This window comes from Callospermophilus lateralis, chromosome X (assembly GCF_048772815.1).
Source record: "Callospermophilus lateralis isolate mCalLat2 chromosome X, mCalLat2.hap1, whole genome shotgun sequence".
NCBI lineage: Eukaryota > Metazoa > Chordata > Mammalia > Rodentia > Sciuridae > Callospermophilus > Callospermophilus lateralis.
In genome coordinates, this window is record NC_135325.1 from 64,669,560 (window position 1) to 64,686,044 (window position 16,485).

The following is a 16,485-nucleotide window of genomic DNA, read 5'->3' on the forward strand; positions in this document are numbered from 1 at the left end:
ATGGAAAATTACACTCCAATAGTTTGAAGAATAGTAATTTTCAAAGCTTTAATTTTCTAAAAGTAAGTTCATAATATCTCAAGAAAAAGAGGACAACAATTGCTCAGCAGGGAAAATACATGCTTAGTTTCTTACTGCTTTCATGAAGGTTTAACAGTTTATATGGATGATGACAATGTTATTGAGCTTACATTTTCAATAAATATCAAATTTTCTCCTAGCTGAAGCAAAGAAGGAAGAACCAATGTCTACTTAAATACAATCCCTTGATAATTATATTAATTTCTCATTTGAGAAAAATTTTGGCTTCTAAATATAGAATTTTTTCTTTTTAAAAAATTTTGAAAATGTACATTTAAATTTAGTATCTTATATATAATGCATTCTTTTCAAGGAGCAATGAGGGTATTATACTTTTGTAAAGACATGCAAACATCAATTACTTGAGATTTTTAAATTATGCATTACAACATCCATTAAATATATGCAAAAGTTTGAATTTTATGCCAAACCTAAGAACACCTAAAACATAAAATTAATTAAATCTTGTCTAATAGAACATTCTGTAATGATAGAAATATTCTTTATCTACACTATCCAATGCAGTAGCCCTAGGCACATATAGCTACTGAACACTTGAAATTGAGAGAGGGAAAAAGAATTCTGTCTTATATAGTTCTTAATAAAAGCTTCCTTTATTGCATGATTTGCAAACAAATGTTTTATAATCTTTGTTCTTTAGTTTGTTCATGCCAATAAGATATTTTTACCAACATATTTACATTTTAATATGTGACTATTTTAAATGAATAAAATATCTGCCCATGTCACTAAAGGTCATTAATTTATTAACTATGCCAAGAATTTGTTTAATATTTTAAGGAAGTTAAAACATGGGCACTTAAGGAATTCTATAACAGAGAACTTCATTATTATACCCTGTTAACAAGAAGCTAACAGAAATTTGTGTTGTAAAGATACAATATGGGGGTGGTGGGGTTGTAGCTCAGGGGTAGAATGCTCATCTAGCATCCATGAGGCACTGGGTTCGATCCTCAGCACCACATAAAAATAAAGGTACTATGTACAACTACAACTAAAAAAAATAAAAATATGCAATATGAATCTTTAAATAATCAATATAGGTCATCAATAAAAATAACCAGAATTTTTAGAATAAATGATCTCATAGTATGATTTTCCTGTTACAGTTTCATCATAGTTACTAATTATATTGTCTGTTATTTTGCTTCAAATACTGTATTTTTTATACCTTTTTTAAAATTTATTTTTATGTGGTGTTGAGGATCGACCCCAGGGCCTCACATGTGCTAGGCGAGCACTCTACCACTGAACCACAACCCCAGCCCCACAAATAATGTATTTTTAACACAAAAAAATAAATCCACAGAATAGTAAATATTTGGGACTAGACAGTGAAGTCTAAGCAGAACATGTGGAGAAGATCAAAATGACAATACCAGATGATAACACTATTTCTGATTAGAATATGCAATGTTCTGTTTTATTCAAACTGGTCACTATGATCTTGATCTGTTAGTCTCCACCCACCAGTTTCTAAATTGCAGTAAAATAAATAATGAAATGTTAAAAATTTTATTTGGAATAGGGGAGAAAGGAATGATCTTATTCTGTTGTCAGCATTTTCAGAAACAGAATAATGGAACTGATTTGGAGGAAAGTTTCAATCCTAGACATCAAAAGACATAGGTTTTGCCTTGTGAAAACTGCTTAATTATCTCTACAACAAAGAATCCAATGTAAAATTAGTACTTTCAGTTTACTAAGCACTTACCATGATATTTAGTGCCATTACTTATGCTCTTTGGGAATAGGAAATTATAACTGGATCTTGCCTATAGACTCCATCATCTGATGGTTCTACTTCACCTTGAAAGTTGGGCCATAAAGGACGGTTGCTGATTATCCTCTGTATTTCAGTAGTGTCCATGCTGATATCTCCTTTTTCATAATTAATTTTAGCAATTGAAGGTTTTTCCCCCCTCTTTTTGTTGGTTAGCTTGGCTAAGGGATGTCTAAACAGGACATGTGGGGAAGATCAAAATGACAAAGATCAAAATAAAATTCATCAATTTTATTTATTTTTTCAAAGCCCCAACTTTTACTTTTGTTGATTTTTAAACTTTTTGTTTTCAGTTTCATTGATTTTTAACTCTTAACTTTAATTATTTCCTGTCTTCTACTGCTTTTTTGTCGATTTGTTCTTCTTGTTCTAGGGCCTTGGGATATAATATTAGATTATTTATGTGGTATTTTTCTCTTCTTTAAATGAATATACTTAATGCTATGAACTCTCCTCTTTGAACTGACTTCATGGTGTCTCAGGGATTTTGATTTGTTGTTTTGCTATTCTCATTTACTTCTAATTATTTATTTTATTTCATTCTTAATTTATTCTGCTATCCATTGATTATTCAATGGTGTATTATTTGGTCTCCAGATTTTGGAGTAGCTTCTATTTTTTATTTTATCATTGATTTCTAATTTAATTTCATTATGATGTGATAGAATGCAAGGTATTATCTTTATTATTTTTGTATTTGCTGAGTGTTGCATTGTGGCCTAAGATATGGTCTGTTTTAGAAAATGATTCTACTGCTGAGACGAAAGTGTATTCAGTCATTGATGGATGAAATATTCTGTATATGTCTATTAAGTTTAAATTATTGAATGTATTTTTTAGTTCTATTGCTTCTTTGTTTCGTTTTTGTTTGTTTGTTTGTTTGGAAGATCTAGTGATGTGAGAGTCACCCAGTATTTTTTTTGTGTGTGTTGTGGTCTAGTTGATTCTTGATATTGAGAAGGGTTGGTTTGATATACATTGATGCTCCATCATTGGGGCATAAGTATTTATGATTATTATTTCTTGTTGTGTAATTTTTAAGCACTGTGAAATGTCCTTCCTTTTCCCTGCTGATTAACTTTGGCTCAAAGTCCATTTTATCTGATATCAGGATAGAAACCTCTGCTTGTGTACGAGATCCATGTGAACTGTATGTTTTTCCCCATCCTTTTACCTTCAATGTGTAGATGTCCTGGCCTATGAGGTGAGTCTCTTGAAGAGACTTGTTGGGTCTTGTTTTTAATCAAATCTGTCAGCCTATGCCTTTTGATGGATGATATTAGGTCATTTACATTCATTGCTGTTATTGAGAAATGATTTTTATTCCTTGTCATTTTGATTTATTTTTGGTTTTTAATTTGTATTAGTTTCTCCTTTGATTGAATATTCTTCTAGTGTAGTTCCTCCCTTTCCTGGTTTTCAATTTTGTTTTTATTTTTAAAATACTTTTGTTGTAGATGGACACAATATTTTTATTTTATTTATTTATTTACATGTGATACTGAGGATCAAACCCAGGGCCTCACACATGCTTGGCAAGTGCTTTAACACTGAGCTACAACCCTACCCCGCAATTTTATTTTTTACTTCTTCTTCATGAAATATTTTATATTTTATAGTGCAGGGTTTTTAATTATGAATTCTTTTAACTTTTATTTATCATGAAAAGTTTTTATTTCATCATCAAATCTGAAGCTTAATTTTTCTGGGTATATTATTCTTTGTTGGCATCCATTTTCTTTCAGAACTTAGTACATATTATTCTAGGACCTCCTACCTTTAGGGTTTGGGTTGAGAAATCAGCTGAACTACAGATTGGTTTACCTCTGAATGTGACTATTAGTATTTAGATTTCTAAAGTTGGTGGTATGGAGAGCTTAGAAAGTGTGCAACCACCAATGATGTAGGTTTCTTTGATATCATGTTTAGAGAAGGTTTACAATTGTTCCAGGCCTCAAATGATGATCTTCGTTTTCTTTTCATTCTCGTTATTACTCTATTATTTATTTAAAATTTCACCCTAAAGTAAAGTATTTTCTATGGAACTTTTTGGCATTTGATGCTAATGCTTTATCACTTTGACTTTTAATGTACCTCTAATGATATTTAGAAATTGTATGTTGTAGATTGTGGGCTCTGGAGTTATACTGCCCAGATTATGAGCATTGGCACTTACTAGCAGTTTGAACTCATGAATATTATTTAACCTCTCTGACTCTCAGTTTTCTTATCTGTTAAATGGGAATAATAATATTTCCTACCTCTTATGATTTATACATTAAAAGAGAAAGTATCTTGCATATCAAGTTACTCAATATTGATTGACTGTTATGATTAACTATTTCCTTTTTTCTTCTTTGGATTTTTTTCAGTTGGATTGGCCAGATGTTACAGTTAGCATATGGTTCCTCCTTTGGAGATGCAGCTGCTAATGCAGGTAAGGATTTCAAACTACCAAATATTTGCACAGTTTAGAAAATGCAGAAACATGATTTAAATATAAACTCATCAGTGAGATATTTTTCATGGTCATTGTTCCTTTTTTGTATGCTTATCACTTACTTTACTTCTTGAATCTCTCACTACATAATTCAAAGTGCAAACAATTTCTAGCCTATTCACCAAGAGATTTCACAATCATAAATATAGTGGAACATATATCCCTGTGCCCTTATGCAATTCTGCATATAAATATTTTCTAATTTCTAGAAGAAGAAATTTTGAAGGATAAAAATCATGATTAGATTAACCAAATTTATGTATTCTTAGGATTACTCTTTACCCTTATAAAGCAATAAATATCACTTGTTCACTTTCACTGACAGAAGAATCAAGTATAGAGTGATTTTGAGATCAAGGACATGTAGTTATTATTCAAAACATTCTCCACCTCAAGTATTCATTATTGTCAATAATCTTTAAAAATCTTTCATGTAAGCTAATGTGGATAGTAAAGGCTTACCCTAACCTTTTGTTTTCAAAGAGGAAAAGGCTTATCCAGAAGCATTACACATACATTTTTTATTAATTTGTATATCCATCTAAAAGCATAAATTAATTACCAAATACCAATATTTAGTGATCAAAAAACATACTACAACTTTATTGTAGAGTTAAGACAGAGTTAGAGTATGACTAAGTTAATAAGAAAAATTATTTAAAAGGAGCTGTTGATCTAAAAAGAACATATAATAAATAAATTAAAAGGAGCTATTCCAGATAACCAATTATTCAGTGAAATATTCCAGCAATGCACAGAGGTCCACATACATAGAGTAATGAAGAGAGGGAAAGCACAGATTCTGCATACTACATTAACCACAATTTCCATAGTTGAGCTCAATTTCAGTTATCTTAAAGTTAGTAGTTTATTGTATGCCTCAGAAAGGAGTGTCTGTATATGCTTATTTAGCCAAATCTTAGATACATCATTAGCACTATCTATGTAACCAAAATTTCCATACTAGTTCAAAATATCAGCCACTGTCATCCTTGGGTAGACTGTTATGTGCTCACAGGGAAGAAAAGAAGAAAAACATTCCTCTTTCTATCTGTCATCACTCTGTTCAAACTCTATCATATATATTTCTTACAGAATACAGACGTATAGGTGCTATGATTTATGCAAAATGTGTTTTGGCCTTGAAGAGAGATTTCCCTGTGATTTGGTGTGACAACTGCCATGAAGCAACTACTGTAAGTACTATAATTTTAAAATTGCTCAGCAACAACCACATGCAAAAATCTCAGATTTTTTGTTATTTAAAGTTCATTCAGCCAGTTACAGTGACACATGCCTGAAATTCCAGCAGCTTGGGAAGCTGAGGCAGGAGGATCACAAGTTCAAACCCAGCCTCAGCAATTTAGCAAGGTCCTAAGCAGCTTATCAAGGCCCTGTGTAAAAAAAAAAAAAAAAAAAAAAAACAAGCTGGGAATGTGGTTCAGTGGTTAAGTGCACCTGGGTTCAATGTCTGGTATCCTCCCACACACCAAAATGCATTCAGCAATAAAACGTGCATTCATGGTACAAGGCAATTTCTGTATAAAAAATTCTTAGTGTGAAAATATGAATACTACTTCCATAAAGTAGAATAGTACAATCAGAATATAGCAAGAGAGGGAGGACAATAATGTTCCTCCCATTTACTTTATTTACTAGCTGGTGTGATTGAACCTTGTATGCTAAGTTGGTATTAACATGTGTAAATTTTTCTTTCTTTGAACATTAAAAAGGATGGCATCAACATAATTTGCACTGAAGAAATGTTACTTTAAGAAATAAGATTCTTATTCAAATAATATTCTAAGATTAATTCATAAAATCTCAGGAATTTATTTACAGATTTGGGTAGGGTTTTTTCCACTTCTCATTTTGAAAGGGCATAAATACAAAGCTTAGAAAAAGCTATAGTAAAATTACAAACATCCACTATGTATTGCTTACATTTGTTTCTAAAAGCTACTATTTTTCAATTTTTCCCATGAGTCTCATCATATTATCCTTTAATCCAAACCAAAGAAAAAGTGAATAAAGCAACAGCATCACATTGAAAACTTAAAGCTAATAATTACTCATTTCATGTTTTGTTTCCAAGTGGAAGATGAGTGTAGGTTCCCATAAAACGCTCTTTCAACTCTTTTGCATTTCACCATTAAATATTTTAGAAGAAAACAAATGTCTATTTAGTAGTTCCCTATTTTTATTATTTTGGGGGTGACCATGGGAGGTATTTGTCTATTTGATTACAACAGACTAACCCCAAGAATGCATCCATAAAATGATGCTAAGACAATATAAGTGGTCTATGTAATTATTTGTACTAAACTGTATTTGGAAAAAATAGTAAAATACAATCTTAACATTTCTTAGGAATGTAAAATGGTGCAGCCACTTTGAGAAATGCTCTGTCATTAAATATAGTTACAATCAGATCTAGTAATTTCACTCTTAGGGTATATGCCTAAGAGAAATGAAAACATGCACAGACTTAGACATGAATATTCAAAGCAGCATTCTTCTTCTAAGAATAAAAATGTGGAAACAACCCAAATTTCCATCAGCTAATTAATGAATAAACAGAATGAAGCATATCCATATATTAGGATACTTTTTGACCATGAAAATGAATGAAGTACCAATAGATGCCATAATATAAATGGACCTTGGAAATATTATGCTACATCATACAAAAGGCCATATATTGTATAATTCTATTTATATGCAGTGTCCAGAATATTCAAATCTATTGAGACAAAAAGTAGATAAGTGATTGCTAGGCATGTTAATAAATGATAATTCTCTGGGAATGAATCTTTGAAGGAGCTTCAACCCCCTTCTACCTCCTTCAATGGCTGCTAGGCCCCTGATTTTCACTAGGTTGCAGGTTTCAAAAGCTTTTGCATAACTGGAAAGGAGAGTCATGGCAATAGAGCCAATTAAAGGACAAAATAACTCACTATTATTTCTAAAATTCAGCTGTTTGTTGAATGAATAACCCCAGAGCTACAGAACTTGGGATAATTTCTAGAGATCTGAAAGAATTAATTATGACTTTACTTGCCAGTTTTCTCATTGTTTTATGAAGAAAAGAATGTTCATGGGTCTTTTTTTGCTGGTGTCCTGGTATTTTTTTTTTGTGGGGGTGTGGGGGAGGAGGATTAATGAATTTCAGAAAAGGTAGTGATGATTGTAAAACTCTGTGAATATGCTAAAAATCACTTAAGGATATCTGAAGTACATAGTTTTAAAAGTTGGTTATGGTATGTGAATATTTTAATATCAGGAAATAACTGCCATTGAAAAATACAGTTTCTTATACAAACACATCCCAAAAGAAATGCCACCAGGGGATACAGAAGAGCACATGGGAAAGCACCAAAATTGGTGATATCAGGCAAGGCAAGCAGGACAGTATGAATAATTTCATTGAGTTCTGGGGTATAGGTACTGTCTTTGGTTTTCTGGAGCCTGACCCTGGAGTTACCAGGGCAAATAGATGGTGGCTGGAATGTGAGGTATTTGTATGTACTCTGGATTGGTTGGTTTTTATTTTAAAGGTGTGCTCACATGCAAGCTGTTTATAATCTCTAGAAGTTGTGTAATCCTCAAAGAGGCAGTTCCTCCTAGGTCAGAAAAGCCACAGATGTAAAATCATTAAAATGAATCAAATAAAATATATGGTTAATATGACTAATAAAAAGATTATCATAGCCTATAATTGTCTCCTATATATTATGAAACTTTTAAGAGAGAATTAAAATAGATGTTATTTTCCAAATTATTGGCCATAGGGTCATGTGTATTCAGGGGGTCGGGCGGGGGTGGGGGGGGTGGAGACTTTGGTAAGGTTATGGAAAATATACTTTGGAAACACTAGACAAATTTAATATATCTCTTAAAGAAAAAAAAAGTAATACTCTTGGGGATGCTTATATTTCTCAATTAATTTGAAGGAATTCAAGTATGTCTATATTGTCTATATTAGTGCTATGCTAGACCGACTGATCTAAAATAAAATGTACCAAAATCAAGACAAGAATATTAAATATTAGTGTAATGCGATAAATGGTGCCTTTGAAATTGACTTTTCTTTCAGATTGTTTCTGTGAATCCAAACTTTCAATATAGACGCACTCAAAATGTTTCTGATGAATTCATCTATTTTCGACCTTTTGATGCGGAAATTCGGGAAAAGGCCAGAAGACAAAAACAAGATAAATCAACTATGGCCTCCCGTCAACACGAAGGAGAAGGTATCCATCAGAGGGACCTGGGGATTATCAGTCAAGTGGTGATGGTCACCACCCCCCCACTAACTAAAGAGATAGAGAGCACTGCCCTTGTAAGACCAAAAACTTCAGGGCTTCTTCGCCTAGAGAAAATTCCAGTTAAATCTCCAGGGGTCCCAGAATCTCAACGCTTAGACGTTACAGGAATTGCCAGTCCAGAGGAAAGGGGGAAAGGCACCGCAATACTTGTTGCTGGTGTGCCTGGAAAGGAGGAGCTAGATGATACAGAAATTCCAACTTTGAAATTCACTGGGCTTATACACCTGGAGGCTTTAATAAGTAAATGTTCACCATCCTCAGAATACAGTTGCCCACGAACCCCAAGAAATCTGTGGCTGGAATCTCCAGAAAATGCAGAGTCCCCAGGAAGTGATGATCTGGAAGTAGCAAGAAGCATGAATCCTCTTAGAGAGAGGTCTATCTTCAGGCGTTCCTGGGCAGAGCTCTTAGAAGCACCACTGAACAGTGAAGGGCTTCACATTCTCCAAACTACTCCTACAGAAGAAGACAGAGAGATTGATGACCTCCAGCTAGCACCAGAGGAGGAGAATCAAGCAACCACTCCACCCATGGATCCTTACTTCCATCCTTTGCAAGACCCTTTTCCATTGCTGCCCCAGCGACCTAAGCTCCAGCGGCAGCGCAGTCACAGCTTGCCACGATACAGTGATGGCAGGAGCCAAAAACTAAATGTACCTGAGTTAGCATTAAATCCAGAGGAGAAACACTTCTTCTTCCCAAGTGATCATAATTTGCTTACAGGAGGTAAGTTTTTTGAACTTGCTAAAACTAGGTTTGTACATTACGTAATTAGATTTCATCAGTAAATTTATTTTCAAATTCACTACCTGGAAAATTATTTCTTGCTATTCCCAAAGCATTAGCTTTTGCTGAGAGAATGATGACTACCCTATAATTTTAAGCCTTTTATTTGGTGCTTTGAATCTGACTTTAAGTTGGAAAAATTCAATCATGTACCATTTAATGATCATGGAAAAATATAGATTTGTTATGACTTCAGAAATTTGAAATGCCTTTTATCTTTTAAAATTCACTTTCTCCTAGTGAGTATTCTTGAGAATATGACTAGTCCTCACTCAGACATAGTTTTAACCAATAGAATAGAAAATAATTTTACCCCCTAACACATCCATTACCCAGTAACTAAACAGGGGCTTAGATTAGAAAATGAATTGAATAATGGGCATGATCCTTTGTTAAGAAATAAATCAACAACTTTTTATTTCTTCTATGTGAGCACTCTATTTACTAGATAGTATGAATTGACAAATGAACCGTTAATATTACAGCCTATCCCTGCTTAAATGTAATATTAATGAAATAATTTTTAATGTATTTTGAAGTCTAGAGTAATATCTTTGTCTTTATCATTGCAGCTATTTAAACAATATACAAAAATGCTACTGAGGATAATAAATAGTTTTAGGAATTTTGCTTTCTAATTCATGTTAGAAACCTGCTCCCATAACTTAATGAAAACTATGTTATCAACTAGAAATTTTCCTTAGTAATAGCTCTACCAAACCATTGAAAGTAGTTTCAGAGAAGAATCTGAAATCTGACACAAACATTGTCTTGAAATTATAATTTGGCCCAATCTGAAATTTGGGGTTTTTTCTACACATATTTAGGACAATCAGAGTTTGAAATTAAAATAAAACCTAAAGTCAACTCAGATCACATCATTCTCAAAAATGTTCAAAAATTTGGCTCAACCTCAATCTCACATTCAGTGCATTCCTCAAGAGTTCTAAATATTCCTGGCTTCCTGTTCTCTGTTTTCATGTTTCCACTGAATCCTTGATGGTATTAATTTCCAATATTCAAAAGAAATAAAAACTCATACTAATCATCTTTTTTCCTAAATGTCCTTTAACCACCCACCACTGTAATTTCTTATTGGTTAATATCCTTTAGCAAGCTCCCCTCCTACCATAATGTTGCTCAGCCCCTCTCTCCCATTCTCTACTTTCCACTAATCCAAATTTCCGATTTATTGTGCAAGCTCTCTAGCCCATTGAGGTTTTTCTCTGTTTATCTTTTACCCCCAAAACAGTTTATCAAGATATTTTCCTAAATAAAATGTCATGTACTATGGTAACATTGCCATGTGATTTTAAATTTCTAAGGTGATTGTATTGGCATCAACTATGGAAATATTTATCTGTCATCCTAATTCAAAGTTTCTTCTCAAAAGAGAAGTAAATCTTCAATATTTAAAAACAATTTTTGATTTTGTGTTTTAGAAAATGCAAAGGAAAGAGACAGCATTGAAGAAGCTTGGCAAAAGGCCATTGTTTCAGGTTCTGGAGAACATCCTCCTATCAATCCAAGCTTTGAGTATTCTTCTACAATGTGGGACAAAATTGGAATTCCTGAAGATAATACTGGATTTCTCAAGGGCAATGTTAGACTTCCCAATAAGAATGTCATGGTTAATGTTGGAGTACCCACAGATAATTCTGAAGTTCTCAGGGGCAATGCTGGTGTCCCCACATGTAATCCTGAAATTCCTTCAGGCAGTGGTGGAGTTCCCTGGTATAGTGGTGTTGGGGTTTCCACGGATAATGTTGTCAATCTCAGGCATAATGTTGGAACTTCCAGACGTTCTGTATCCTCTCTACTTACTGAGCTCTCAAAGATAGGTGAACACAGATTATAAGAAAGGACACAATACAAAGTAGTCCTAATAGTTAAAGAAACACACCAAGATATTTAACATCAAAGCATAAGTACCAAATCTGACAAACCAAAATAATAAAAGGGACATCTAAATTTAGAATACATAAATGAATATATAAATATGCTTATTATGCTAGTCTTTATCAGAATTTTTGGAACTAAATTGGAATATGTGTGGCATAATTTGGCTGGGGGAATGTGTCATGGAGGAGTAATATGCTTACTTCCTTAAGCCGAAATTTCTACTTTGTAAAGAAATACAATGTCTTATATATCACCAAACAAAATATCAACTAATCTCCAGATAATATTGTACAACTCATATTTATAGTAACTTCAGCTCTTCTTGGTTGTTTTGATGGGTAAATGAAAGAGATCTCCTAGTTATTAACATTTATCTGGATGTTTCCAGCTTAAGTCCAAAAAATTGATTGACTTGAAGCTAAGGAACCAGAGGTTCTGTGAAATATCCAGATAGGACCTCTGAAAAAGTTCACCGACAAGACTATTTGAGTATTTATTTTATGGCATACAGCTAAGGAAATTGTAAATATTTACTGAAAGCCTTAAAAATACAAGGAGACAAACTGTAGAACTGTAAATAGTGTATGTGGCTGTGATGTAAATATTATGGCTAAGACAACACTAACAGCACCACAGGATGCCTAAAATAGTGCATGCTAAAACAATATTTTCCTCTGAAAAATAATTGTTTAATTAGTCTGATATTGGAAGATACAGGGTAGAAGGGAAAATTCTTTGAAACATTTTACAAAATTACTGAATAAGATGCCCTTCTCAAAAAAGGAAAACTTTTCAATTGCCCAGATGATCAGCATATTATTAAAATCATACAACCTATTTAACTACAAAATACAGTTTACAAAAATATTTATTTCATAAATCTTTTAAGATAGATAAATTGTGACTGAAAGTTGATGAGATTAACTCATCAATTACATGGGGAAATAATCTCATTTATATTCAGACTTACATCAATTTTCTGAAAAGTTTTAGGGCATATGGGTCACTATTAAATTTGTACATCTAAATTTTCAACTTTCCTGAATAATGGTAGCTGTTGTTTTTATATAACAAAGGGCAATTTAAATAAGTTACCACCTAACCCCTTATTATGTGCCTTAACACATAGTGCAAGGGGTGGTAATCTGTGGTCTAAGGGCAAACACTTGCCTATTCACAGGATCTATTTGGCCTCTGAGGAAGGAGGTAAAGAGGCTGGCTAGCCTCCCTCTCTTCACTCCTCTGGTTCAGCTTCTGCTTACTGAACCAGGGCTTTGGCCTCAGAAATAAAGGAAAAGTAGTGAGATTTCTTTCTCCTACTTCTTACCAACCCATTTCAGGCTTGAGTCAACTGAATCTGGCATGGGGTGGCAAGTCCACAAAAATAATGGAAAGATACAGTCTGCCATACTTCAGTTACATTGGCAGTAGCCAATGCCTGACTAAGAAAAAAAAAACAACTGACAGCTCACCTTGTGTACCAGATAGTGTACTCTATATGATCTCTTGTCACACAGATTTTGTGAAAAAGAACTATATATTGTATCCTAACCTTCAAAGTGAACCACTTTTTGAGTGAAAAAGTTTTAAAGTAAGGTGGAAATTGAGAGATAACTTAGCAAGAACTAACATTTATCCAAAAAAAAAGTGAAAAGAAACACAGCAAACAAATTTTTTCTCAATTATATATAATAGTGATATATAATTGAAGATGGTCACTAAAACACCACCATCATTAACAACAACAAAACCCTGCTGTGAGTGTTATTTCTCATGCTTTGTGATCTGTATTAATTTTGGGTATTGTGTTTAGTGGCTTAAAATTTATATATAAAAATACATGTAAAATGGCCAGCTGCTTCTTTGTAAAATTTTAAGAAATTGAATGAAACTATTAAGTAAATAGTCAAATATAAAGATGGTATAAGAAAATAATGCTCAATCTTGTAAAGAAAGTTACTTATAGCATTGGTGTTATTCTGCTAAATGTTAATAGTTCAGAACTTCAGTGACACATTATTTCTCTTCAAAGATGGTACCATGTCTTAGGGTTCTCTATGTCAAGTGAATTATCAAAAATCACTCAACAATCATCATAATTCTTCAGAAAAGAGAGTAAAGTAAAAAATCAATTATATTGATTATGTTTAGTGAATTTTGTCACAAAGTTCATGTGAATTGAACCTGAGGTTTTCAAGAAAAAAATGTTAAAATTGCAAATTTGAAGGCAAATGTTGAAGATATAAAATGATAAACAGTTTCTAATTCAATTGTTCCTACCAAATGAAAGACAGATTAAGTCCACCTATGTCTAATAGTTCTACATTCTAATATATACCATTTAAAATAAGAAGAAAATTACTTACTAAAAACTGATAGTGGCATAAGGTAGGAGAAAGAATCTGAAGTTATTCCTGACATTGTACTGTACAACTAAGAAAGGTAAATCAGAAAACAAAAAGTTACTGTGTAATTACCATAATTAGATCTTTTCCTTCTAAGGCACTAGAAAATTGTGCCCTGCCCAGTGAGAATAAGAGATGAATTCTAAATGTACAGATTTTTCATATATAATCCCTTGATTGTGTTAAATGACTTCCACTTTAAATTAAATTGTACAATGTGCATTCAAACAAGACCAAGTATTTGTTAATTCATAAGTTAATTAGCAGAAGAATAAAAAAGTTTTCCTTACTAAATAACATATATCTCTGCTTAAGTCTTTAAAAATTAATTAATTGAAAAAATATTTTGCTAAAAGATTAATCAGAAGGAGCTACAGATAAAATTATCACAGTAATCACCACTCTAAGAATCAACAAAATTATGGTTTGCAAATAATGTACCTGCCACCTCCCTTTTAATCAACATAGTGTTAAAATATTTCCCAATGTATTTAACATTTATTTTAAGCATTCTGAGTTGAGACAACATCCATATATAACCATTACCTGTACATTAGAACAAAAAATCTTCAATAGTTCATAGAAGATATTTTTAAAATATTGGAAATGATCCATTTGTCTATAATTAGAAAGTAAAATGAAGAATCAAGGCCTTACACAAGTAGTGAAACCTTAATTTATTTCAGAAAACCACAGTATCAGCAATCACTATAAAATTAAAATATACAAGTATAGAAAAATTCATCCAAAAAAGAGGCAAAGTAATTTCTTTTAATAATTTATCTAATAGTAACTGAATGTACCATGGTATTGTTTAAGAAATTAAACAAAATAGACAGTGTATATTATTTACCCTAAATATCAGGAAAGCTTCATTAATTGCATGTAGTATTTCCATTTCATAATTATGTTTTCAATATATTTTAGAAGTAGAAATTTAAAATACAGCAAAGTGCTTTTAATATATCATAGGGAATAAAGCACATGTGCCTTTTCAGTAAATATTTCAAGAGCAGAGAAACTCACTGATGTGAGTGACAATTTTGTGGAGTATGAAAGGGGAAAAAAGAAAAAAAATTAGAACAAACTAGCTTTTAAAGTAAATTATATTTCCTTAAACCATTATTTTGAAGTCAATTTTTTATTTTTGCTCTTTTGAAACTTGTCATTTTATTATCTACTAATATGAACAAATAAACCTTAAAATAATTCAACTTTAGCATTTATATCCCTAGTTTATACTATCCCTGATACCCTAATTCTCACCCCCTGTATGAGTTCCTCAATCCAAACTTACTTCACTCCATCCTTTACCCGACCCCACCTCTTCTCCCTACCACCCACATCTCATCCTTACTTTATCCCTAAATCTTTCCCCACCCCTATCTCATTCTGCATATTCTTCCTATCCTTTATCCTCAGCTCATTGTTCACCTTTTTCTTCCTATCCAACCACACTCAAACTCTATCCCCATTATTAAACCCACCACATTTCCTATTGTCATCCTCTCTCTAAGCCTATTCCTAAAACTCATTCCAACTCTGGCTCCACAGGTGACCTCTCCTTTCCCAAGTCTCACCCCAACTTTGATCTTTTAACTTCACTTCAATGCTAATCAATATCTCTCTTATCTTGACTTTCAAAGGTTGAGAAGGAATAAAGACTAAGGTGAGGACCATGAATGGAGTTAAAATGTCTATTTCATACCTAAATTATTTTATGAAAGTAATAATTCAAAAGTTGTATAGTTTCTAGAATGTCAAGTGTCCTAAAATGTAACATCCATGATATTAAAGCAGCCAAATAAAAATGATTGCCAAAATATAGGGACCTGAATACCATGTATACCCAAAAGGAATTCTTTATAGGAAAAATAGACTGTTTTATGCTGTTTTTTCAAAGACATATATAGTATAAGATTTCAAGCCCTTTCTGTTTTAGTTTTTTTTAAATTTTAATTTGTGAATGATTTTGAAAGACCCAGATGTTTCCTTTTTTTCATAGGTTATAAAATATCTCTCTCTTAAAGAAATACTCATTTTAAGCTCTCTGAATAAATGAACAGATATATATCACCAATTTTTTCATCTAATTTGTAAAATATGTTGATGAAAAAAGATAAAATATGCACTTTGTGAATTTACCTAGAACATATTTTTGCTATTAAAAAGTAATATTTTAAGAGTTTATTTTTAAAGCTGATTTACCTATAGTAGATTTCATCATCTTATGCAACTAGTGTCCACCTAAAACCAAATTCTCTATTCTTATACATATATTAGAGTAAAATAAAAGGTCTTCTTCAAAATAAAACTCACTTTAAAAACGCAGTGACATTCTAAATTATAGTTAATATTAAACTGTGTTAGAACTCTCAACAGTTAATATTACTGATTTGTCCCCCAAAGCCCCAAAATCTTGAAGATCATAATATTAGCTACTTTTCATTATTCCTCCATTAGTGTATCTAAGTCACTCAAAAATAAACACACACAAATTTGAAAATTTTAAAGTTGCACAATAATAGTGCCCAAAGTTCATTACTAACATTTTAGTACTATGTAATAAGAATAAATGTCAATACATGTGCAGTACTTAGAGGGACTCTAAATTCCATGATGAAGAGAAAATTCATAAAGAAATACTATTGATTTGAAAATGCCCATTATTGTCAAAAT

General features: G+C 32.2%; 1 protein-coding gene across 1 annotated transcript in view; it reads left to right on the forward strand.

Annotated features, from left to right (window-relative positions):
- The window catches only part of LOC143638576 (uncharacterized), a 452,770-nt gene extending 441,413 nt beyond the window's left edge, over nucleotides 1–11,357 (forward strand). The window contains exons 23-26 of the mRNA XM_077106457.1: nucleotides 4,258–4,322; nucleotides 5,481–5,581; nucleotides 8,482–9,439; nucleotides 10,942–11,357. Coding sequence (XP_076962572.1) covers nucleotides 4,258–4,322; nucleotides 5,481–5,581; nucleotides 8,482–9,439; nucleotides 10,942–11,357 — 1,540 coding nt within the window. The remainder of the gene's footprint in view (nucleotides 1–4,257; nucleotides 4,323–5,480; nucleotides 5,582–8,481; nucleotides 9,440–10,941) is intronic.
- The last annotated feature ends 5,128 nt before the right edge of the window (nucleotides 11,358–16,485 follow it).